The sequence below is a fragment of the Poromitra crassiceps genome (assembly GCF_964638095.1).
Source record: "Poromitra crassiceps genome assembly, chromosome: 1".
Classification (NCBI taxonomy): domain Eukaryota; kingdom Metazoa; phylum Chordata; class Actinopteri; order Beryciformes; family Melamphaidae; genus Poromitra; species Poromitra crassiceps.
Genome location: NC_139623.1, coordinates 16198263 through 16225645, shown reverse-complemented (window position 1 = coordinate 16225645; position 27383 = coordinate 16198263). Strand labels below are relative to the sequence as shown.

At 43.4% G+C, this 27383-nt stretch overlaps 1 protein-coding gene across 5 annotated transcripts; it reads left to right on the top strand.

Moving 5' to 3' along the window:
* Positions 1-1225: 1225 nt before the first annotated feature.
* On the top strand, positions 1226-26389 carry epn1a (epsin 1a). 5 transcript variants are annotated; one of them, XM_083639518.1, is made up of 13 exons: positions 1229-1243; positions 2752-2907; positions 8358-8545; positions 10718-10819; positions 10993-11151; positions 11291-11419; positions 11782-11902; positions 12019-12176; positions 14497-14580; positions 15390-15729; positions 17141-17305; positions 17719-17943; positions 25916-26389. In XM_083639518.1, the coding sequence occupies exons 4-13, from the start codon at positions 10751-10753 to the stop codon at positions 26371-26373; spliced, it is 1908 nt and encodes a 635-aa protein (XP_083495644.1). In that variant the 5' UTR covers positions 1229-1243; positions 2752-2907; positions 8358-8545; positions 10718-10750; the 3' UTR covers positions 26374-26389. The 5 variants fall into 5 exon arrangements, with proteins under 5 accessions (XP_083495643.1, XP_083495642.1, XP_083495644.1 ...); XM_083639515.1 differs by having other exon boundaries at positions 17716-17943; XM_083639516.1 differs by lacking the exon at positions 2752-2907 and having other exon boundaries at positions 1227-1243; positions 17716-17943.
* Positions 26390-27383: the final 994 nt, after the last annotated feature.

The window sequence follows — 27383 nt, the reverse complement described above, 5'->3', positions numbered from 1 at the left end:
GCTGCTATTACAGCCCAACATAGCTCTTTAAAACCTATACACCATAGCCTTATATCATGGTGAAGATCATGATTACAATGATGAATCACATCAAGGGTAATGCAACTTTAAAGGGCCACTTCACTGTTTTTCAACCAGCTTTATATCATTGTGGGTAGTAGCCTAGCCTACAGTATATGCAGATGAACAATGTTTACCTTCCCTCCATGTTCCCTGCACCAAGAGCTCCCCCCGTTCATCTGCCGGCAAAACCTCTGGCTCCAACAGCTGGTACCGCTTGTTAAGGCTCAGATCTGATTCTCTGTGGATGCAGGCATACAAAAATAAGTATAAGCACAATATGTAGTTTGAATAACAGCCATGCAAGGCAGCACAGGTTCAACATCTGCTTCACTTCCTAGAACCAGTGACATCATCTTAACATGAAGCTGTGCCCCAGACACAGAGAGAACATTTAAAATTTGCTGTTTTTCCAAACTATATCCCGATTTAGGATATAGCTGGTTGAAAAGCAGTGTTTGTGTTCCTTTATAGGAAATTCTGGTCATGATAAATTGAATACTACTTAATTGCTATATGACAAAACGCCAATTTGTCTTTTTATTATGACAAAATCATGAACTTTAGTGTAAAACAAGGAGACAACAGATTGATTGTTTAGATTATAGTAGCCGTAGTCTCTCAAGCCAGTCTATCTCTTCCACAATCTTCGAATGCTGGAAGCATTTGATAATTGCGGCCGGGAGCCAACGGTTTGTTTTAAGAGACTAGATTATAAGCGAAATAAGCAGTGACCGAATTTGGATTAATTTGTCTAACATCTCTAGTATAATCATATTTTCTCTGTCCTTACCGTTGTCATCAGCCTCTGCATGATATTGGGTGTAGCCTACAATCTGATAACTGATTCAAATGAATAGACCTATCCACTAGCCTACTACAGGTAGCCTATGTAAAAAGTAAACAACAACAACAACAACAACAACAACAACAACAACAACAACAACAACAACAACAACAACAACATCAAACCATGTTGCTGCAAGAGCAGCCAATGAATATGTGAACATTGGAAATCTGCAGCAAACAGCATATTCATCAACACTATACAAACTTTGGCCACTAGGAACCACAAAAGATGAAAGATGTCTACCAAGAGCGTGAAAGGGGGTGCGGTCTTTCCTGTAGTCGAGAACGGAAGCGGAAATTCGGCCATCTCCTCGTACATGCAAGCTACAACAGGGTCAGTAACGTTACTCACTTGATTCAGACATTTATTTTGTTATGTTGTCAACAGTTTTAAGATATCGTGGCTTGTGAATTGAAAGTTGCAATTCCGCATTATCCCGATATATGACCTGTCCCGGTAACAGTTCATACAGTCTAGCAATCGTATTGTTGCCACTTGCGAGTTAGCAGTAGCTAGCTAGCTAACTGTTAGCTTGCTGTCTAGCTAATCTCCCCAAATAGCAACACCAACAGTGCAGCAAGTGATTGATTCTATCGTTCAAACTGGCAGGTAACCTTAGCGTTGTTGGTCCTGTATGATCCAGTGCTGTGGCGTGAACATCGACGCTTGTTTGATGTTAGTTAGCTGTTGTTACCAGATGACAGGTAACGCCAACTAGGACCACTAATTAGTGGTGTCCCTGGCTCGTGAACCTGCCTTTCACATGTTGACATACCGTTAACGTTAGTGTGTCAAAGTTGTTGCTGGTGTTACTCTGCTCCGGTTATCATAACGTTACCCATTAACTCTGCGTTTAGAGACACTCTGCGATGTTTAACGTTAACGTTATGGCTAACGCGGCGTCTGTTGACCAGCTATCTGCATTAGGTTGCTAACGTTAACATTAACTTTGTGAATGTGACAGGGAGAGCTGCGCTAACGATGTTATCGTTATCTTAGCTGTTTGCAAGCTAACGTTAACTGGGTGGGGGTCTCTTCTTCCTTGGGGTGTGTACTTGGTTGCTGAGCTGTCGACGTGCCCAGTTTTAGGTTTTCAAGTTACGTGGGATCACTTTAAAGGCCCACTTCATTCAGTGCTTGTAAGGCATCTCGCTGGCATAATGGTATATGATAAAGTTAATAAGTTAGTAATAAATGCTGCACCCTGATTTTGTCAGCTATTTAAGAGTAGTTGTTTTTCAACATAATGTTAGTTGAACTCTTTAAGATTTACAGGATTGTGGTTATTGAGAAAGGTATTTGGGACAAGAGTTGTCTGAGGTACAAATGACATGGGGATTGTGTTCCCTTATCACCAAATGATGGCGTGTTTGAACTTTGGTACCATGCTACAGGAATCTCTGAACTGACTTTTGGAATGGTTAGGCCTATTGTCTTATGTTAGTTTGGTTATGTAACTTGGTCTCATTTTAATTTTTGAACACATAGACCTATACCATACTGATGTTGAATGTTGTTGAGTCATAAAAAAATCTTGACTACATACATAATCCTTTCATTGTCATTCAAATAGCCTGAGATCACATTATGGATATTGTATGGTAGATTAGGCTAGATCATACCCTTGATACTTAGATTAATCATAATGCCTAGTTTAAATGTGCACTTCTCCACCCTCTTTTGACAAAACTTGTTTGGAGATCGGCCTGGGTATACTATCAGTACGAACTATCCCAGTACCAAGTAGTATCAAAACGTCTCCAGTCAAACGATACCTGCATTCGATCCTTTTTGTCCACAGATCTAGAAAGATAAGACTAATTGTATTGTTTTGCTCGCAGCCAATCACAGCAAGCGCTCTTCGCTTTAATGTGATGTGTGATTGGCCCACGACCGCAGCAGCTACAACCCATACAGTCTGTGGTGGTGAAGTGAGCACGGTGTATGTGACGGAGTTGGCACTTCGGCATGCCAAGATGCCACCAAAACACTCAAAAGTATGTCTGTACTACACACCTGTGTATGTCTGTACTACACACCTGTAACACACCTGTGCCATTTGATACAAATAAATGCATCAAATGCAGAGGGATCATGTCAGGAAAAAGTGTGCGGAACCTTCCTGCAGGGTTGAGGTGTGCGGACTCTGGAGGTGTGGGTGTGTTTGTTTGTGCTTTAGAACATAACCGCTGTGAAACAATCTGAAGATAACATTCACCGGCTTTGTTCTTGCCAGTGCCAGTCTCTCTCTTCATTCACTCTAGCTTGCTCAACCCACCGTTCTCTCTCTCTCTCTCTCTTGCTCGTTCTCTCTCTCTCTCTCTCTTGCTCGTTCTCTCTCTCTCTCTCTTTTGCTCATTCTCTCTCTCTCTCTCTTGCTCGTTCTCTCTCTCTCTCTTGCTCGTTCTCTCTCTCTCTCTTGCTCATTCTCTCTCTCTCTCTCTCTCTCTCTTGCTCGTTCTCTCTCTCTCTCTTGCTCGTTCTCTCTCTCTCTCTTGCTCATTCTCTCTCTCTCTCTTGCTCATTCTCTCTATCTCTCTCTCTCTTGCTCGTTCTCTCTCTCTCTCTTGCTCATTCTCTCTCTCTCTCTCTCTCTTGCTCGTTCTCTCTCTCTTTCTTGCTCGTTCTCTCTCTCTCTCTCTCTCTTGCTCGTTCTCTCTCTCTCTTGCTCGTTCTCTCTCTCTCTCTCTCTTGCTCATTCTCTCTCTCTCTCTCTTGCTCGTTCTCTCTCTCTCTCTTGCTCGTTCTCTCTCTCTCTCTCTCTCTCTCTCTTGCTCGTTCTCTCTCTCTCTTGCTCGTTCTCTCTCTCTCTCTTGCTCATTCTCTCTCTCTCTCTCTCTTGCTCGTTCTCTCTCTCTCTCTCCCGGGTGTGGAGGGGCCAACTTTGAATGCTGTGTGTATACAAACAGCCAGCCACCGTCAATTCCTGCATAGTATACCTTTTAATAAATGTTTCAATAATTTGAACACTCAAACTGTATTTGTGTAAAAATAAGATGGGGAGGAGTGGTGGCATTTTACATAACTGAATGCTTCCATTCACATGATGGCTACCAAACCAAATGAAGTAGAAACAAGGTATCAAATGAAGTACTCTATTGGTAGTATCACCTTAAGGGTACTGGTATCATTTTTGTTTTTCTTCTTCTTTTTTTACAATACCCAGCCCTATTTGGAGATATAGGCTAGGGATATATAGGCTGGTAGTCATTATTTACTAGGGGTGGGGGAAAAAATCGATACACCACAGTATCGCGATATTTTGCCTGACGATATTGTATCGATATTTGGACGCCAAGTATCGATATTGATTTTTTTTTTTTTTTTTTTTTTTTTTTTGCAGGCCATGCCAGGCCACCGGGCTACTATAAACTTTAGTTCCAAGGCCAGCAGTAAACAAACGGTAGCATATTTTCATTTTGTTTTAACAGTAACAGTTTTGTCATAACAGTCATTTACAAATTCCCCAGTTACTGAATGGGCTGCACAAAATGTTTTGTGTAAGTGAAGTTGCAAAAACTACATAAGTACAGTAGTCCACACACACACATCCAGTTAAGGTGGACTGTAAGTAGACTGTAACAAACAGTTCAGTTTGTCAGGTGCATGCAACTATGACATGACTTTATGAAAGTTGTTGGTCTGTCTACTTGACAATGTTGCTGCAATAAAATGGTTGATGGTTGATAAAAGTCAGATGTACAGACTGAAAAATTGTTCTTATATAAACCAGATGTTGACAAAGTTTTCCTTTGGGGACATCATTTGCAGTTGAAAAAGTAAGAAATCGCAATATATCGAAATATCGCAATATTCAATATATCGCAATATCGATATATCGCAATATCAAAAATATCGCAGTATCGCAATACTATCGTATCGTGACTCAAGTATCGTTTCAGTATCGTATCGTGGGCATCTGGTGATTCCCACCCCTATTATTTACCTGTAGAACATATAGACCCTGCCTCCTATATTTTTCCAAATTTTAGAGAAAATTATAAGTCTACATAATATTTCATTAAATCAACTGTGATTTATTGATCACAGGCTAAACGTATCAAAAACAATCTGCTTTCACAACAGAATACAGAGACTGCTTAACATAAGAGTAACCATTGAAATCCAGCAGATGCTGGAGTAGTCTACCATTGTCATAGTATCAACATTAGCATTTATAAATGTGAACTTGGTGGTCACTTTATTAGGTAGACCTCGCTAGTGCCAGGCAGGGCCCGCCTTTGCCTCCAGAACAACCTGCATTCACCACAGTGTCCTTGGTCCATGATGAAGTGATAGTATCACGCTCTAGGTGCCATATTCATGCTGCTCACATCCCATCCACCACACTGCTCTTTTGGAGTTAGACCTGCTGATTGCAATGCACAGGAGGCCACCGGAGTATTCTAAAATCACTGTCATGTTCCTGGAACAATCTTGAAATGATGCATCTTGTATTTATTTAAATTGTATTCTTCAATTTGTTCGACCTGGCAACGTTTTCCACTTGTCAGTCATCCATCCAGTAGGGCTGTGCCGATTCACTTATCTCCCGATTCGATACTATCACGATACTTTGGTGCCGATTCGATATATATTGCGATTCACGATTATTGCGATTCTACGATTATTGCGATTCGATATTACGATTTATTGCGATTTTTGTTTATTTTTTTCTTTTATTTTTTCAGTTTGTTTGCTTTTTTACACTAGATTAGAACATGGGAAAAGTTGAATCATACACTAGAGACTGTATATTATATATCATGAGTAGGGCTGGGCGATATAGTTAAAAACAGGGGCGGACTGGGATCATAATTCAGGCCGGGCATTAGATACCAAGCAGGCCAGGCCGATATGGGCCAACGCGCGTGAAATTTGGGCCGTTTGAAGCCAGATTTGGGCCGTTTGAAGTCCAATTTTACAATGAGATGCACCCACTTTAACCCTGAAGTGTAATTATTACTTCAGACTAACTAATAAAGTAATAAAACCACTAGTAAACCAGTAGGCGGCGCCTAGCCTGCTGTTCAGTGAGTGGCCTGACTGCAAGCACCAAAAAAAAAAAAAAAAAAAAAAAAAAAAAAAAAAAAAATTTAATTTGCGATTATCGATTCTGGAATAAAAGATCGATCCAAAAAATCGTGACATTAAAAATCGCGATACTTAGGTGAATCGATTTTTTCTCCCACCCCTACCATCCAGTGTTGCTGGTTACGTGCTCCCTGTACGAGCCTCGTCCTCTTGTTCTTAGCTGACAGCAGTGAAACCCGATGTGATCGTGTGCTTTTGTAGTCCAACTGCTTCAAGGTTTGAGAGTTGTGTGAATGAATGCTTTCTGCGATGTCTTTTCTGCACATCACTGTAGCACTGAGCTTAAACACGTTTTTCCATTCTCCTCTGACTTCTCTCATAAACAAAGTTTTTTTCACCACAGGTCTCTGCTCCTGACTGGATGTTTTTCGTTAGGCCATTATTGGTCAATTGTGTGAATACTCTACACTGTAGTACACGGAAATCCCAAGAGGGTGGCTGTTTCTGAGATGCTTAAACTCGCTTGTCTGTCACTAATCATTAGCCTATACCACACAAGTGGCGTAGACTAGACTAGAGCATGTGTCTTGCCCAATCAAATGTGTAGTTGAATAGTAACTGAATGCTGTACCCTGACTGCGTGCCTTTATATTCTGGGGCCCAATCAAATGACTCGCTCTTTGGAGGAGTGAACCGTTTGCATAAGCCAGGATGTAGACGTAAAGAAGCCACTCAAGTGTACATAAGAATTACAGATGTCACTCTTGACTGGGTTATGTCTTCAAGATTCAAGATTCACTTTATTGTCCAACGAGTGGGAAATTAGTCTTGGGCTTACACCCCTACTGCAGCCATCAAAACATACACATACAAACACATGTTAATAAAACAGACAACAAATGCATTACTGAAAGTGCAAATAAAGAGTAAAAAAGTAAAAAGGTATCTGCACTATGCAATGTCTGGCAAAACCAGTCAGAGAAGCCTGATCATCAATACGGTGGAGATGCACATAATACGTTAGACACACAATAGAATTAGTCGGGCACCCCACTGCAATGCAGTCTTTCATAATCTAGTTACATTACTTAATATCCATGTATATCGATAATTGCGCAGCTAAGATTCATGTCTAGATATCGATATTCTATAATTGCACAGCCGTTTATCTGGCGCTGTTTATTTATAAGTTTAACTGAAATTGGAATAAAATAAAATTTAAATCTGTTTAGTCTGCAGCGTGGGACTCTAAACCTCCTCCCAGAGGGCAGTAACTCATACTCGGCATGTGAGACATGGGAGGGGTCGGAAACAATTCTATTGGCTTTGCCTTAGAGTAGCCTGTTCATAAATAGTTGTCTGTTGGCTTGGGCAGTTTTAGGTGTTTGTCAGCCGATGTTAACTGGGTGGACGCCAAGGTGATGGTTTTCTTAGTGGTGCCTATTAATTTTCTCCCATTTTGAAGTTTGTTTTTATCCCATTTTTATCCCCCATTAGTGCTAATTAATGTATTTATCCTGGTTGCTTGCTACTCCATCCTCTGCCGATCTGGGGAGAGCCGAAACTGGCTCCATGCTTCCTCCGAGACATGGGCAGTTAGCCAGCTGCTTCTATTCACCTGACAGGGGAAGCTTCACCGGTAGGACATAGCACGTGGGAGGATCACGCTATTCCAACCAGTTCCCCTCCCTCTGAACATGCGCCCTTAACGACCAGAGGAGGAACCACATTAGCAACCAGGATATTGAAGTATTTTAATTGGAAATGTTCATTTTCATTTCTACTAAGTTTGACTTAATTTGTCTACAACACATAATGATAGTACCGCAGTAGCCTGGATGCTCTTAAAATGTCTAGTTAAATGTTGGCTCAGCTGTCATTGAAAGATACGTTTGAGTTGGGCCTGAATGTCATGTGTGTCATTCAGGAAAATATCGGCTCTTTGACAACTAAGCTAATGTGAAAGCCCTTCATACATCCTGTTTTGAATGATGAGGAACCAAGCAGGGTACTTCTACCCTCTGGCTCTTAGTAGATCAGAAGAAGCATTAATGTCATGTCATGTCATGTCATGTCATGTCATGTCATGTCATGTCATGTAATAAGCATGTCACTGATCATTGGGAAAGTCATCAAAGGCCTTTATTTGATGTCTGTAGGGGCCTTGACACTGATAACGAATACAGATAGAAAATACCTAACATGGTGTATCAGAGTATCAACCATGAGTGTTATCAGCTGCAATTTATGTGATTTGTTGCCGAGTATCAGCTTTGTCTGTGGTTATGGTCACAGTTAAATCAGTCCTACTTTCAATTTGAACGTAGTCTTGTCCATTTGTTTCAGCAGTAATCTCCTGCAGTGGTTAATATGCATGTTCTCATAATATTATCATCTCAATCTTACTCAACAGTTTGGATCTTCCTAAGCCCGTGGTTTTGGGACCCAATGTCACCACGGGGAGAAACAGATAAGCTGAGCCAGAGCACTCCATGAACCAGTGGAGAAACAGATAAGCTGAGCCAGAGCACTCCATGAACCAGTGGCGCATAGAGAAAGCAAGAGGAGAGACCCTTACCCTGCATCCTACGTGTGTAACAGGTGTGCATGGCACTGTCTCTCTCCTTCTGTTCACAACAACAATCACATGACTGTTGAATATCCACTGTTGCACCCATCTTACACTTCTCAAGGTCTCCCCATCTTCCTCATTCAGACACTTATGCCTCCCCCAGACCTGACGAGAATTTGCTCGATTGTCGCCAAGATTCCCCCCTCCCGACTATCTCGGGGGTGCTCCCGATTTGAGCCTCGTCGGGACCGATAATCTGCCCAAATGATCCTGTAGTGTTAGTGTGTGTGTGTGTGTGTGTGTGTGTGTGTGTGTGTGTGTGTGTGTGTGTGTGTGTGTGTGTGTGTGTGTGTGTGTGTGTGTGTGTGTGTGTGGTTCAAGGGACTGCTGTTGACTTGTCTGGCTCTTCCCGATTGTGAATCGGGCATATCAAACATGTTTGATATTTACAACTCGACAGGCGATGGAATCTTGAGCAGAGAGCCAATGAGAGCAAGCTGATGGCCATGGAGCGGTGGGCTTGACGCGGGGCGCTCTGGGGCGGCTGTCGGGCTGCCGGGCGCCGTCGGCTCCGGCTCCGCTGCCGTGCGCCTCCGGGTGCCTGTCCAACTCGCGCTCCTTCCTCTGGAGGGAGGCTTGCGGATGGAGACGCCCGGAGGTCAAGCGTCAAGCGTGTGGGGTTGCGTCTGAACGGTAGCGATTGTGTGCGTTCCAAGATTGAAATGTTAAAAAATCGGTTATCTCTGTCGTGAGGTGTGTGGACTCTCAAGATTTTTTGTAATCTTCAAGGATTTGAAAATGTTTAGGTGTGTGGGAGCATTGTGTGGGAGACATTAGGGCCATATCTTACACCCAAGTCTTGGTGCAAGTGCAAACTCAAAATCTCCCTTTTTACTTTTAATTACCACTGGGTCGTTGAAACACGTCCTTTGATGTACTGACCCAGTGGTCTTTGATGTACTGACCCAGTGCTCTTTGATGTACTGACCCAGGGCTCTTTGATGTACTGACCCAGTGCTCTTTGATGTACTGACCCAGTGCTCTTTGATGTACTGACCCAGGGCTCTTTGATGTACTGACCCAGTGGTCTTTGATGTACTGACCCAGTGGTCTTTGATGTACTGACCCAGGGCTCTTTGATGTACTGACCCAGTGGTCTTTGATGTACTGACACAGTGATCTTTGATGTACTGACCCAGGGCTCTTTGATGTACTGACCCAGTGGTCTTTGATGTACTGACACAGTGATCTTTGATGTACTGACCCAGGGCTCTTTGATGTACTGACCCAGGGCTCTTTGATGTACTGACCCAGTGGTCTTTGATGTACTGACCCAGTGGTCTTTGATGTACTGACACAGTGCTCTTTGATGTACTGACCCAGTGCTCTTTGATGTACTGACACAGTGGTCTTTGATGTACTGACACAGTGCTCTTTGATGTACTGACACAGTGCTCTTTGATGTACTGACCCAGTGCTCTTTGATGTACTGACACAGTGCTCTTTGATGTACTGACACAGTGCTCTTTGATGTACTGACACAGTGCTCTTTGATGTAGTGACCCAGTGCTCTTTGATGTACTGACCCAGTGCTCTTTGATGTACTGACACAGTGCTCTTTGATGTACTGACACAGTGCTCTTTGATGTACTGACACAGTGCTCTTTGATGTACTGACACAGTAGTCTTTGATGTACTGACACAGTGCTCTTTGATGTACTGACCCAGTGGTAATTAAAAGAATAAAAAGGGAGATTTTGAGTGCTAGAAAGTGAAAGTAGAAACTTGCACTAAGACTTGTGCATACGATATGGCCCTTATACTTATGCTCATCTACTCCCCAATCCTCTCCCAGTCCTTTTTACTTTTTCTTTTAGTAGTATTAACTAACTCATATTAAAAAGTCTCTATAGAGGGTATTGCATGTGATGTCACAGAGGCAGAAGTCACTGGGGTCACGCCCACTGAGTCACAGCAAGACTGAGCTTGAATGCAGTAATCAGCCTAGATAACTGACACCTGCTGCTCAGGGAGGAACTTGACACTCATTTTGACACTCATTCCCGATTGAGGGGGCGTGTTCCAGTGGGGTTGCATACCCTCTATTGGTATTAACAATGTTCTTTGCCTTGTTGCACTTTATTTTGTATTGTACTGTGTTAACTACATTTCACAACCTCTCTTTCCCACCTGCTGTCTAGATTGCAGCAGAACTCGACGGCCAGACGGTTGCCATGTCGACCTCATCGCTACGGCGACAAGTAAAGAATATCGTCCACAACTATTCAGAGGCTGAAATCAAGGTTGTATCCCTGTGCTTATCTGGCCTTTCCTCTCCTCACCTGTTTTCACTATATGTGCATGCTTTAACCGTAGCTCACATGTCTCCAGCACCTGACCACCTGTAGCTCACGTCTCCAGCACCTGACCACCTGTAGCTGCCGGCTTTCTCATCATATGTGCTGCTGTTCTCCAGGTTAGAGAGGCGACATCTAATGACCCATGGGGTCCCAGCAGCTCTCTGATGTCAGAGATAGCAGATCTGACCTACAATGTCGTGGCCTTCTCTGAAATCATGAGCATGGTATGGAAACGCCTCAACGACCACGGCAAGAACTGGAGACATGTGTACAAGGTTTGTGTGGGTGTGTGTGAATGGTGGTGGCAGAGACATTCATTCTAGCTGCTTCACTTACAGACCTACACTTGTAACTACCTCAGTAAACAGAGCTTTTCTGCACGTGCTCACTGGCTGTGATTTGTATTTGCACCAGGCTATGACTCTCATGGAGTACCTGATCAAGACGGGTTCAGAGCGCGTTGCCCAACAGTGCCGAGAGAACATATACGCAGTACAGACGCTCAAGGATTTCCAGTTCATAGATAGAGACGGCAAGGACCAGGTACAGGAACACCCCCATGAGCACGAAACCATACACAAACCAGGCTTTAAGCAATGATTAAGGAGCACCTCTGTGGAATGCAGGCACACACAGTCAAACATGCCAATCGCGGTTCATTCAAGGACATTTTACAATGTCTTTTTGACCTCTTGTGCAAACATACGGTGAAAAGCCATAACAGTTTTTATGGGCTAGTAATAACCGACATTGTGGTATGGTGGCAAGCGATTAAACTAGCAGGTTGACATATAATAAAGATGTTGTGTTTGAAGCACAACGCACTGTGTTGCTGCATGTATTGAATAGAACATTGGACACCAATGATGGAATGCATAGTTGTAATGTTTGTTTTTCCCCTCCAGGGGGTGAATGTGCGAGAGAAAGCCAAACAGCTGGTGACATTGCTGAAAGATGAAGAGCGACTAAGAGAGGAGAGGATCCACGCCCTCAAAACCAAAGAGAAGATGGCACAGACCTCCAGTGGTGAGATGACTACATTGAGCAGTGTTTAGCACTGATCCAGCAGTGAAACACGGGTGGGTAATATCTGCATGGCATTGCTAGGACTCATCTGTTTGTGTTTGTGTTTTTCCTCATAGCCTCCTCAGCCCCCTCAGCACCTGGCCTGGGGGGCAGCCTTTCATTGGGCTCCCAATCTGGAGGGGCAGACCCTGAGCAGGCCTGGCCACAGAGCTCTGGAGAGGAGGACCTGCAGCTCCAGCTGGCATTGGCCATGAGTAAAGAAGAGGCGGAGCAGGTAACACAAAGCGGCTTTTTGGAGGCAGGCAGAGCCGGGGTATCGCTCACTAATTAGCAAAGGGTTAAAGTGCAGTGACATGACAAGAAACTGTCATACCGAACTGTAGTTCAGCTAAGTTGTTGATTGTAGTTTGTATCCATTGCAGCACCTGTGTACACAGAGGGTTATGTCGAATATCATTCACTACATTCCCCACTCAGCTTTGCTCTCACCTGACCTCCCCCAGACTAGCACGGCCCCTCTGGAGGACGCAGAGCTCCGCTATGCACTCACACTCAGCAAGGAGATTCACCAAAAGGTCAGGGGGGGATAGGGCGTGGCCAACCGACTGGCCAGCCGGACATCAACTGTCTGTCTTTCTGTCAATTGGAATCCTCTCAAACAGACATCGTGTCTACCAATCAAAACAATTAATTTATGCTCCTATTTGTCATGTTTCCATTTCCTCTAGAAACAAGTCTGGTTTCACTTTGCACTGTAATAACACTGTAATTCTCCCTAATGTTACTTTTGCTTGCTGTACATTGTCACGTTCTCTTATAAAGTATTTACACTCATAGAGAGCGTGCAATGTAACAGTGTTCTTCAAATCCTTGTTAACATGTATCGAAAACTGCACCAAGTTAAGCACCCAAAGGAAAGAAAATAAATAAATAAATTACTGTTAAATTGTGCATGGCAAAGACCTTGTCATAATTGACTAAATTTAACACTAAGCAGTTTGTAAGTGATTCATTTCTTCCTCCCTATAACCTCTCTTGACAGCATGCCTCAAACTACAGACTTTAAACACTGATTTTCTTACCTGCATTCACGTGTCCTTGTGGCTTCCTATCACTGTTCAGGACTCAGGTATTTGTGGAATGGCGAGTCTAGATGAAGGCTGTGTAAGAATGAATGGAACACTTGTGTGCAAGTGGTTTAAGCACAGCGCCAAATTTATGTGTAATTGATCAAATAATGATTATTTAACTCAGCACAACACCGCTATGACTTAATGTATTGAGAAGGGTCTGGCTGCAGAGCTCCAGTGTCCGGCCCCTCTCTGGCTGCTCCAGGACCCTGTCATGTGATCTGTGGGGCCTGCTGCAAGAGCTGGAAGTGACGTTGATTTTTTCCAACATCTAATTTAATTTCAAATCCACAATATTATAAAATAAATTAATGAATTTACTTTAAACATCCAAATATGTATGTTTATTGCTGCGCTGCTGACCAAAACTTGCAGAACACGTTCCATGGGGGATCGTAACGGGGGAAAACTGAAAACGGTGATTACAAACTTAATACCGCTACAAAATAGACATTATCTCAATGATACAATAATATCAAACTACACTATAGACCAGGGGTGCCCACACTTTTTCAGCTTGGGAGCTACTTTTAAAATGACCAAGTCATAAAGTGATCTACCAAACATATTTATTTATATATATATACAAACTTGGCTGCCACAGCGAGATCTGACTGGCGCACCTGTACGTCAATCAAGTGGCAAATGCCATAGTGAGGATGGATGATAGGCTGCTAACTTTTGCATGCGCAGTATAGATGAGATCTGACTGGCTACCTCTGCACCTCACTCTGTTTTGCTCTGCGCTGGTCACAACTTGTACTGACCGTTTGCACGTGGCGGCTCGCATCGAAAATAGACCAGGCGTCGAAACTCTCGCTGCACTCCTTGTCTGTCTTTTTGGACGTTTAAAGTAAATTAATTGATTTTAATATAGTCGATTTGAAATAAAGTTAGATGATGAAAGCCCTGCTTCTACTAGTCCTTCTACACTGACACTGATAACAGGATCCTGAGAGGCCTGATGCTGGAGGTCTGCAGCCAGACCCTATTTTATTGCACCATGACGAGGTCAATTGATTTCCATAGCCAATGGAAATGGCAAAGAGTACCTGAATAGTGTCTCAGGTTTGCTTGGTTGATATTCTCTTAAACTTCAAGTAGTCCATTATATTAGATCATTTTGGTGAAAAGGGCAACTTTTAGGTTAGGCCGATATGGCCCCTGGTGAAAGGCCTTTACAAGTGAAGCGAGCCGATATGATTTTTATTTGATTGATTGATTTAAGCATGGTCAAGTAAGGCTCCATGAGCCCCATCATTGGAGTTGTCTGAAAATGCTGGTTGCGCAACAGTTTTTCAGCTTTCACCCCCACTGCTTCACACTTTAATGTAAACTGATCCTAAATCTGTGCCTTTGGTGCACTCTCTGCGGTTGTGTCTCAGCTTGCTGACATCACAGCTGTGTGTGTGTGTGTGTGTGTGTGTGTGTGTATATATGTGTGTGTGTTTGTGTGATTGGCAGGAGGAAAGACTGCGCAGAGGTGATGACCTGAGACTGCAGATGGCCATCGAGGAGAGCAAGAGGGAGAAGCCTAAGCCAGAGGAGGTGTGTGTGGAATGTGTCTGTATGCCACAATGGGCACACACTCTTTTCCTCTCTCGCTCTCCTGGCGTTACCTGCTCTAGCTGTGTCTCTCACCTGTGTGCGTGTCTGAATGTGTGTGTGTGTGTTCTTGAACAAGAAGCCTTATGCTAAGTACATACGCTTATACACTATCTCAGCTGTCCTATAGCAACAGCTAGTAGGATTTTGTTCTGATACATTTTTATCAGTTTCGTCAAATTCAGTCATATCTGGCAGACAAGGGATTGAGAGACTTCAGTGTTCACAGCTCATTCACATTGTTTTTTCACCATCGCTTTGGTGATTGATCAATGTGTGTCTTTTTCTCTGTTGATCTGTAGTCTCTCAAGCCAGTCTATCTCCTCCACAATCTTCCAATGCTCCAGAGACAGTCTGTCTGTGCTTCTGCCCATTCACATTTGGACAGAGGAAGTTTCATTTTCCTAAGAAAAGAAAAACGCTTCAGACTGGAAAGAAGTTCGATGGTATTCGACCAATCACGAATCTCTGAAACATAACCGAGTCAGGTGATTGGGGGAATGAGCGGATAATGATATCCCGCCTTATTTTGACCCGAATTATCCTACCTTATTTTTTGCCAACTTTGAGGCCTGCTGAAGTACAGATGGGGTTAGGCGGGAGCATTTGCAAATTGCTGAAGCCAACGTGTCCGTCTTGAGAGACTAGTTGAACTATCTGCCTCTCTGTGTTTTTGCATTTCCTCTACGCCATTGACTAACCTGTTCCTGAACGCAGCTGTGTGTTGTAATCTCTAATATTGTCCTGTCCAGAGTGCTCTAATGGAGCTGAGTGCTGTGGACCCCTGGGGGGCCCCTGCTGCTGCTGCTGCTGCTGCTGCCTCAGGGGGCTCTGCAGGCCCCTCTCCTCCCCCCACAGTCTCTGCCCCCTCTGCCTCAGGCGCGTGGGGTGCCGCCCCCGCAGACCCATGGGGGGCAGCATCACCCACGTCTCCTCCAAGCTCCGACCCCTGGGGAGGCGGAGCCGCACACACGATAGCCCCTCCTCCGGACCCCTGGGGCGGGGGAGCCCCACACACGATAGCCCCTCCTCCGGACCCCTGGGGAGAGACCTCCAACCGAGTTAACAATGTCGACCCCTGGGGAGCCTCAGGTGAGTGGCTCCAACACCACCGGTCAGGTATTGCCTCTCATCTAGCCAATGTGATTGCTGGGAATGAAAAAGGAAGTGGCTGAGTTGAATATGAAAAGAGAGCTTCATCCTGCTCTGTGGATGTGAGGGCCTTCTCGACTGTTACTCCTCTTCACTCCACCATTCCATAATGTTGCTATCCTATGAACAAGATGGCCCCCTGCTCCATTTTCTGTCATAACACCATGCTGTCATATCTACTCATCCACTCTGATGCTTTCAGTTATAATCACGAGGAAAGCAAGCATGCTAAATCCATTGTCCCTCTGTGTCTAAACCAGAGATTTGTATTATCCTCTTGTTTCTACTCAGGACTGACTGGCTGTGTCTCAACCAGAGCTCGCTCTCCTCTTTCCCTTGTGTGCTTCTTTACTGTATGAGGTAGCCTCTTCTCGTTCTCTCTCCTTTACCTCCACTGACCTGCACATATTGAACAGGGGAAATCAATATGGTGGACAGCCACAGCAAGTCTGCTTCCACCTGCCAAGTCAGTGGCATTGGAGAGGTCAAGGGGAGAACACCACTGTCGGAACCAGTGTTAATTTCATTGACTAAAAGTAAAACTAGACTAAAAAGACAATTTCTCACTGATGAAAACTAGACGTTAACTAAATAAAAAGTTGTGATAATAAAAACTATGAGGAAATCTAGATTCAAGATTCTTTTATTTGTCCCAAGGGAAATTTGTCTTGGACATACAGACTGCCACATACAGTACAACAGTGCCATAACAAAACAAAAAAATAACAAAAAACAAATAGTGCATAGCACACTAGTGCCAACATACAATTAAGGTGCAGACATTAATCAATTACAAGTACAATCACTTATGACCTGACTTTAGGAGATTGACTGATAGTGGGATGAAAGAGTTTTTATATCTGTTGAGGTATCTTTTCTTGTTCTTGGTTGGGACTCTTAACGCGTGCCAGATGGAAGCAGTTCGTATTCTGAATACAAGACATTGACATTTTCGTCAACGAATAAAAACAAGACAAAAGTGGAGGGATGAATTGGGAAGAGATCCAATCAGAAGAGAAGAAGTTAAATCTGTGTGTATTGCACATTCAAACATTAATACCATTCCATAATAACAGATTAATAGATATTTCCAATGAGTTTGGAAATTCTAGAGAAACATTTAAATAATACATTACACTTTACTAAGCTTGTTAGATTTTAGTCATTTCAGATGACTGAATGACTAAAAGTAAATGGCATTTTAGTCAAAAGACTATGACTAAAACTAAATTGAAATTTGCTGTGAAAATGAACAGTGGTTGGAACCCAGCCCAGCCTCCTGCTCCCTCTCTATTGTGTATGGTGTTGTGTTAACCCTCCCATCCCCTGCGTCTCCTCCCCTCCCCTGTAGCTGTGACCCCCCCCAGTGCTGACCCCTGGGGTCCCGCAGTGCCCCCTAGCACTTCCTCCTCGGGGGGGCCAGTAGACCCTTGGGCAAGGGACGGGGCTCTCCCTGCCTCTGACCCTATCACCTCTGACATCTGGAGTGGCACGGCCAAACACACTAATGGCACAGGTACATTCACACTGAAAGCTACATGGACTCAAAAAAGGGGAAAAGTGGACTGAATACAGAACCCAACAAAACGACTTCGCCAACAATATAGGATAAATAGCAGAGGAAAGTAAGATGATTGTGCTCTTACGTGAATAAGAGATATAGCCTCTCTGGCTATAACACTGTAATTGTAAAAGGAAATATGGACTCTCAGAAAGTTTTATGGGGATATTCATATTTGACATACATACATTTTTCACATGCATGAACACACAGAACAGTTGTCTTGTCCTTCATTTCATCTTCCCTCAGCATGTGTGGTAATGCTGTTCATATTGTGATTCATCACTATGCAGAGTGTGCTTAGCTTTTTTCTATTCTTTGTTTTCTTACGTACCATTTCTATGCCTTCTTCATTTCCATCTCAGCAGATCTAGAGCGGCGAGGGTCCTCAACAACAGGCTCTCCGGTGCCCTTTGACCTTTCGTCGCTTGGTTCGTCACTTCCTGTTCGTAAGACTCCAGAGTCCTTCCTGGGTCCCAATGCAGCGCTAGTGGACCTCGATTCTCTGCTGTCATCTAAACCCAAACCTAAACAGCCTCCTCCTCCTTCCATCTCCTCCTCTTCAGCACACAACCCCTTCCTCCAGAACACAGGTTAGTTACAGCTTAGGCTAGGCTACCTTGCATAATGTGTCAACATGTGGAACTTTACAGGTTAGGCTAGGCTACCTTGCATAATGTGTCAACATGTGGAACTTTACAGGGCTTAAAATTCACTTTGCAAACTGGGGGGAATTCCCCCCTTTTGTTCTTCAGATATGGGGGATTTATAGACTTTGGGGGGGATTTTTTCAGCCGATACGATAACCGGTAAATATCTGCTTCTCCTGTCCGATAACATACAATACAATCATAATTTCACATTTTTGTCTTTAGGCTACTTAACCTGTAGTTTATGCACACCTGGGGTATTATAATATGATATGAGTGTTTTAGTAAAGTGTATCACTCTATAGGACGAATCAGCGTGACGTCACTTGACACCCAGAAATGCGCAACCCCGCGGCAGTTAATAGTATGAGTTGTGCCAAATAGGGGTGCACCGATCACGTTTTTTGCCACCGATCACCGATTACCTATGAGAAATATCTGCCCAACCGATCATCGACCGTTTACCGTTTACCTATATATATATATATATATACATATACATATACATATATATATATATACACACATATATATATACATACATATACATACATATACATACATATACATATATATACATATATATATATACATATATATATATATATATATATGTATGTATGTATGTATATATATTATAGATGGGAATAGATTAATTTTTTTAATCTAGATTAATCTAGATTAATCCTGGTCATTAATCTAGATTAATCTAGATTAAAATGGGTCATTTGAAGTCTGTCGAAGCCATTCAAAATATGTGTGTGCAACATAAATAATGACTAGAAGTAAGTCCTTGTGAACAGGTTTCTGTTTATTCAATTCAACTTGAATAGCCAGTAGGCATTTAAAGGTAAGAAACCAGCAGGTTACACACATGGTTTGTCTTCATCTGGACAAAGTTCTATCCTGAACTACCTGGAATGAGATCACCGGGATCACTCGTGAATATTCATGAGTGTGGCTCCCGCACGTCAGAGAGGCTGGGAGGAGGAGAGAGAGAGCATGATGCCAGAGCCCAGCTAGCTGCATCTCTCATGCACAGCCGGCACGGAGCATCGGGAGCGTTTGGAAGCGTTTGAGGGCAAATCGGCTCACGACTCGTGCTATAGCCTACACGGTGCCACACGACAACGATGGACTGACGGAGGAGAGAGCAAAAGAGAGAGAGAGAGAGAGAGAGACAGAGAGAGGGAGACGGAGAGAGAGAGACGCCGCCGCCTCGTGTTTTTGAAGCATGCACATTATTTAGAGCAGATGACTGCCAGGTCAGTAGTGTAGGCCACTGGAAGATGACTAGAGAGCAGGTTCGGTTGTTCACGCCCCCCCACAGCAGCCAGGATGGGCGAGGCAGACATAAATGTCCGCGCTTACATACCTGTTCCATTCTAAAGTGATAATCATCATGGCCTGCTCAATATAAGTGGACCCTCCTACCAGACAACTTTGAGAATAGATTAACGGCGATAATTTTTTTATCGCGCGTTAAGAGTCTCGCGTTAACGCAGCCGTTAACGGCGTTAACGATCCCATCTATAATATATATATATATATATATATATATATATATATATATATATATATATATATATATATATATATATATATATTGTATGCAGCTATAGCAGTCTATTATAGAACAGTTTCCATTTTACATATAGGCCTACATTTCATGCATCAAATTGAAAGTGCAGCACATTTTCTTTTATTTCTACATCAATATTTTATACTGTGTAGGCTAAAGGAAACCGCCAACATGATTTTTTGTGTGTGAGATAATTGGAGGACACTGTTGAACTAAATGGCTAGTAGTTCAGTCCAGTTCCCTCAGTTCAGTTTATAAAGGAACAAAACTTTTTATTCCACTTCGGGATTTCCATGTTACCAGTTCAATGCAGTTCAGTTCACTCAACAAAAATACTCCATTCCGGGATTTCCCTGTTACACAAGAAAAATAACTTTGACCCAAGGAAACTATTTTATCGATGTATAAGCTAAAGCGGCTAAAGCTAACCGGAGCTATTAACGTTAGGAGGATACACGCAAATATGGATCAAACACGGACTTAACAGCATGCAAATGCCTCGGTAGGCGGGAGGACTGGATGTAACTTATCTCTGCTGAGTCTGCTCTAATCACCAGCTGATTTGTGTGATTCAAAGACGCAAGGGGTGTGTTGACAGTCTGGTGTGGTGTGTGGAGGTGAGTACATTGACGAAAGCAAAGCGTGTGCTTTGCAACACAATGATATAAATGTTAGAGCACAATATGAAAGTTAAACGATAGACATTGAAGACATGAAAATGGGCTGCCTCATGTTTCTCACGTGCAGCATGATCGGCTATATGCAATCGGCGACAATAAAGAAATATCGGCTGATACAGATTGCGTGCCGATCGATCTGTGCACCCCTAGTGCCAAACAAATGTTAATATCTCAAAAACTATACATCACATCGCTTATATTTTGACATTCTGAGTGAGAGCAGAAGTAGCTCAAGAGTTTGATGTATAATATATGCATGTCGTGTTAAAGTTGTGTGAACTGTCGCAGTTTTTAAAATGTAAACAGAGATAACTGGCTAGAGTCAGACAATCAAGCCTTGCGCCAGTTGGGCTCCATAGGGTTCCATTGCCACCCAGTGACGCGGTTTGTTTACAAAAATGCTCCTCGGCTGATCCCTCGTATAGAAAAGATAAAGGCTTTAATACAACCGAAAGCCTATGGCTGCTTTGGCCCATTTCCACCGCTGGTATCAACGCGGCCCCGCACAGCTCGTCTCGCTTTTTTGTCTCATTCCACCGATCAAAAACGTGGACAACCCGGGTTGATCAGGGTTGAGTCGTGCTGCTTTTGGTCCCTGCTCTGTTGAGGTTCTAGGGCTGTGGACCCGGTACTATATGGTGACGTGAAAACACTGCAGACGACTGATTGGTCAGGCAGAATCGTGTTTACTGTAGGCATCTACTGTCAATGCTGGATACCAGTTTAGTTAGCTTACCTTCTCTTCTGTTATGTTATTTCCATCAGTCTTTTGTGTTGCTGCCTTTGGCGCTGGTGAAATAAAATCGATCTCCTTGCTCAGCTTTAACATGCGCTCCTCGGGAAGCCCTTTGTAGTTGGCTCCGCTAGGCCGCAGGCGAAGCCGCGGTCTTGCCTGTTGAGCTGCCGCTGGGGTTCTCCTTGTAGCGCCTCTCCCGTCCCCGCGCAGTGCATGCATGTGAGTTTGAGTAACAACAAAGTGATATCCATTCTCCTAGCCGATTGTCACATTTGCCCATGTACACTGTAGGTAATTTAGAGGCACCAGTATTTCATAATCAGTTTAAAAGTTCTGTGTATTGATTTCAATTTAAAGTTATACGTTATAGCCTACTTCGGCTATGGGCGGAGGGCAGATATGCGGTCGCTATGACGACCAGGTGTGGGCGGAGGCAAGTAAACTTGCTATGGAAACAGAGTCTATATCAAGTAGAGCCGAGTAATACCAGATAGAGTGGAGCTGTACTGTGCTGTTATATGTGGTGGAAATGAGCCAGTCTCCAGAGTCTCCAGATAAAACACAATGACAAAAGACATAGTAATTAGACCCTTATTTGGGGATGCAAAGTCATGGATAGTTAAAAAGGTGACATACCAGGGCAGACACAAAATCATTCACTTAAGTGCCCTATTTTGGGATGAAAAAGGTGACTCACTGTTATCTAAAGGTGACTAGTTTGCAACCCTGCTTATTCTTATTCGTTTCAGGTTATATTATTTTAGTACGGCGATTTTCTCTTTGCAAATAACAGGCGGCATTCCCTTTGAACTCGACGAAAAAATTATCACTCCCACTTCTCCTGAAACTGTCTGTGCTCGTCATCAACCTTTCTTTTGCCTTTTGACAGCGACATGTTCACTTATCAACAAAAGACAACATCTTAGCGTGCAAATGTTTTTCTTTCCACTTTTTAAATGGAGGCGTTTTTCACTCGGGTGAACCGAATCACCTGCTAATGCAGGTGATTAGCAGGCCGCTGGCCTGGAGTGTGAAGCCATGTTGCCAGATACTGCTGACGGTTTCCAGCACAAAGTTCAAAACCCGCCAAAATGCACACAAAACCGCCCAAGGAACTGCACATGTATGGAAATGTATCTGGCAACCCTGCGCCAAGGCAGCGCCTTAAGCCCTGCTTTAGAAAAAGAATAGTAACCACCCTTTTTAAGCTGAAGATGACTTTTCTCTCACAAAAAGGTGAGATCAGGGCATCCTGGAGGATATGGTCTAAGCCAGTGGTTCTCAAACATTTTCACCTCAAGGACCCCTAAACTGCCACAAATTAGACCACTAACCCCCATTTGATAAGATTTCGTCCCAGGGTCCCCCACTGATACGAGTTTTGCCCTTATATGTTTTATTGCAGAAAGGGTATGAAACCCATGACCAAAATAGTCATACACTCTGACATTCTGTTACTTATGGATGGAATTATAGTGAAAATAATGTATTTCCTCTTTTGCTGGGGACCCCCTGGAACCCCCTCAAGCGCCCCCTGGGGGTGCCCGGACCCCACTTTGAGAACCACTGGTCTAAGCTACGTTCCATATACTGTAGCTGTGATGTTCTGGGTTCAGATCTTTGTCACTAATTCCCTCCTTGTCTCTCAACCTTTCCTGTCTCTCCTCACTATCGCCAAAATATCAGCCTTTCAGGAGAATTTGATGAGCGAGCCCGTATAGACATATTGAGCTATAGAGACAAACCAGACAAACCAGCCAATCAATCCTGGACAATTGTGGATTCAGGTTTCCATAACCCATAACCATAAGGTATCCATAAGGTATCCATAACCCACAAGGCTGGGACACACATGCAATAGCAAAGAAATAGCAGCAACGAAGGCCGACTGTTGTGTCACCCTCTCATCACCTTTGTCGTGGCCAAAAGTTGCACTTGAACACACCGCAAAGACTACAGCCGACGATCAACTAGCACGCATGTTCTGCGCCTGTGTGAGACCTCGGACTGCGCATATACAAACCCCATACATGAAGCAAAGCAGCGTTTGCCTACCATTTTCACTCTACTCTCGCTCACCACTTAAACGGTTTCCTCATATAGCTAGGTTCTAATGGAGAGTACGTATACGATCAAAAGTTGCAAATGGAACTGGCTTTTAGGATGGCGAGCAGGAGATGAAGAAGGCACACGGCTGAGGCAGGCTTCTGGTTCACCACAACCGATTTATTGTGACAAAATCAGCCATTTTTCACTTGTTGAGTTGAAACACAAAAATACAAAATAGAAAAATACTCAAAAGGTGTTCAAAACAAAAGATAAAATGACTCGAATAACTACCGGTTTCGAAACAGCAGAACTAAACTGCAACCTAAGCCTAGCCTCCTAGGCTACACCCATGCACATTTGGGGCCTAGCTTTCAGGCCAGAAGCCCTGTCTCCATTCCTGGCAGGAATCATGGCAAAGTGAACTTGCTCACACGGGTGCTTGCCTATTAAATAGCCCAAGCCCAACCTACAAACACAGGCCAAATCAGTGTCAATAATGAACAAACAGATCGGGGGTTACATTGAACACAAGCATTTGTTACATTGGGATCACTGAATAACTGGATAACCAATCAATATATTGTAATGTCCCGATCAACCTTCAAAGACACTCAAAATGAAGACTATGCATTTACCTTTACTCAACCACACATGGATCCACTGTTCCACTACCCCTCTCTACCAATGAGGGTGGACTCCGCCTCTGTTTCACACACCGGGCCTGAAGATGATAAATGAGATGAAGTTGAAAAATGAGAAGAACGTTTTGTGTCTGTGCCCCTTCTTGTCCTGCACTGCTTCGACACCAGCTGACCAGCCAATCAGAGGGATTTCTCTCACCAACTGCCTGACGCCGTTTCAACATGTCGAATCGGCTGAGAAAGCTGCCGACTAGAGCCAATGGTGCACGACACACCGCAAAGACAGACGCTCACCGAAGGTCCAGACATTGACGACGGCCAACTGTCACCTTGGTGTGTCAGGGGTTTAAGAAACTAACCTTCCTCAAAAAGCAGCTGCTATGCATTCATTGTATTCTTGTCCCTTCATAATAAAATATTTGGGCTGTTATTGTTGAGTGCTCCGGTCCCCATCTGTGGCTTAGTCCTGTTGCCTGTGGCCCATGGATTTTTTTTTTTTAATATAGCTATATTTTTATATTGCTAAGTTGAATAACATCCGTTGACCACCCAATTGCTTTTAAAAATGGCACAAGTCTATAAGACATTCACAGCGGTTGTAAGTTGTAGATTAGGGCTGCATTTGAAGGTAGACCACCATGGATCTAACCTTGCAAAGCCACATTCACATGACAAATCCACCTTGCCACGCACCGATCTATTGGTTTGAATCTGAACCACCAGTGGTCTGGATAAACGGGAGGCGGGGAGTCTTGACAGGTGATCCACAGCTTACTGGCTCTTGATTACACCATGGTAAACACTGAAATCTATAAAAGGTCAGACATATACAAAATATCAATATAGTTTCACATCAAATGAATGGTGACTTAAAATACAGAATTTATTTAACAATTAACCATTAAAATACCTTTCCCCAACTCAAGGTGTAAACAGATAAAATGCAAACATTCAATGGAAAAAACAGACTGTTAAAATGCAAACTTTAATAAGTGATCTACTATTAAAACTACTTATCCACCATGCTAAAGTGCAAAAGCATAAGGTGAGAAAACATTCAAGTCGGTCAGGCTACACCTCCATTTAATTCATATATCAGAAATCAAAGAGGGGTAAAAGTATGTCCGCAAGACACAACAGCAAATCAACCAAACCTGACCAAAATACATTCACATTTACACAAATGTATATATCCTACGGATAACACCAACAATTGAGCATACCTCACCCGCCCACCAAGGGTGTTAAAACGAGGGTTTGCAGGTTCGTCTCGGACATCGCGCATTGGCGCACTGACAAACAAAATAGAACAAACAATGTCACCATCAACTGGATTGAACAACTCCTGTAGTAAAGACAATCTGCTCAGCACATACCTCCAGGGGGGTTTCCAGGTAGCTCTGTTTGTCTTTGAATTGGAAGAAATGGCGTTTCTCAAGCTCCTTTCATGTTTGCTGCTGAGAGATACAATGCAGCCACGTCATCTCAACAGGTGATAATATGGCTTAGTGAACAGGGTCTCCTAGTCGTCTTTACAGGGACACAGAGACCAAGAATGGGGGGGGGGGGGGGGCCGAAGGGAGACTGCCATCTCACTACAGGTAATCGCGGTGTTGAACGGTTCAAATCCAGTTGACGGCACAAACGAAACAACTACAATAATTCAACATAAATGGGAAAATATGTTACAAAACGGAAACGGCACTCAAGCAACAATGGGAGGTTGGCGGTCAGTTACACCCATATCAGGACGCTTCTGCATAACGTCATTTTGTAATTGTTATTCCGTTTTAGACCCGGAAGTAGATTACTCCTACCTTTATCATTTTTAGACTTGCCAAAAAGCTGCTCCTCGCAGCAGTAACGCTATGAGCATGTACCTGAAGTTGGCCGCAGTGTAGCTGCTGAATGTTGCCAAACTTCATCCATATAGTTTACAGTTTACAATGAATGCAACATAAGGTGAATAGATTTTGCAATACCATCAACAATATTCACTATATTTAATTGAATACAATAATGATCAAAATGGCACATGGCAGCAAAATATAATTTTGATTGTCGGACTTGTGCAGCAAGTGAAATCTAATCTTATCTGATTAAAAGACAAAAAGGACATACAAAAAAATATGTCTTATCCTCTCAAATGGCTTACCATAAAAAATAAGAAAAATATTGTGATGCCATATTTTTGCCATATGGGCTAACTGTCGCCTCTGTCCCCCAGGCTCATCTCCGGCCCCCGGCATGGCAGTGACTCCAGGCAGTACCATTTCCAGCAGGGGGGTTTCTCCAACACCTCCTGCGTCTTCCAACCCTTTCGGTGTGGCCATCTCACCTCAGCCCTCATCACTGGGACTGAGCGGCCTGCGCACCAGTCCTGTGCCTCCCAACCCCATGCTGGGCATGGTGCAACCAGGAATGGGCCTGGGGTCAATGAGTGTGGGCATGGGAGCTCCAGGAATGGGCCTGGGCATGATGCAGGCCAGCCCCATGGGCATGTCCTATGGCGGCCTCTCGCCTATGGCTCCCCCGGTCTCGGCCCTTCTCATGGGCCCCGGAGGGGCGGCACCGCCTCAGCTGATTTTGGGGGGACCCAGTGGAACAGGAGGAGTGATGGGGGCAGGAGGATCGGTGGCAGGCGGAGGAACGACTGGAGCGAGCACCAATCCCTTTCTTCTTTGAGGAAGTGTCACAACTGCTTCCCTCGCCCGCTTCCACCTGTCCTCTGTCTTACCTACTGCCCCCCCCCCTCCATTCATCCTCCTTCAACACAATTTGTGTGTCCAAAAAGAAATGTGTACATCTCTATATTTAAAGAAAAACAAAAATGTATGTTTTTTCCCCTCCCCTTTCTCAAAAAGCATTACTTTTTTTTCTCTCTCTCATTTCAGAATAATTTTCCACATTTAATTCCTTTCATTCATTTCAGATTGGGGTGCTGTGGGCGGGAAATAGAAGTCTATTTATTGTTTTAATTTCCTTTCCGTATTGTTTTTCGTGTTATGCATTTTCCAGTCCTGTCTGAGATGAAGGCGAGTCTGAGAGCGGGAGGTTTCGTCAGTAGTGTCACTCTACTATATTCTAATATTACTGCACTGAGAGAGATGGAGGGAGAGGGGACATAGCCACTAACAACCTGAACAGAAACAGACTCTTGTGCCTCTTCCTCTTTTTGTCCCTCTAGAATGAAGACAAACACTGAAATGAAACGAGTGCATGAAGGATGATTTTATAATGAACTCCTGAGTGACTGAGATATGGACTGAAAACAGCTTGTATTAACATTTCAGGCACAATATGGTCAAATTGTTCAACTATTTCACTTTTAATTTAATTTAATGTTAAATGTAATTTATTTTTTTCCACTTTTGGGAATGAATAAACAAGGAAAAATCAAACGCAATGACGCCATTTAAATCAAATGCTTTTTTTTCCTGATTGTCGTAGAAAACTAAAGAGTTCTGACATCTGTGGTCTGATGGGGAAGAGATGAAATGTGTGTGTGCATCACTGTGCGAATGAGAATATGAATGCTCACTTGTGTGTCTGTGTGCGTGCAAGTATGCAATAGCGCAAATGCCTGTTTTTGTGTATATGTATCAATATCTGCCTCCACTTTTCCTGTGTCCCATCTTATTGCAGTGGCTCGGAAAGCAAGATATTAAATCCATTATTTTTGTTTTTAAAAAATT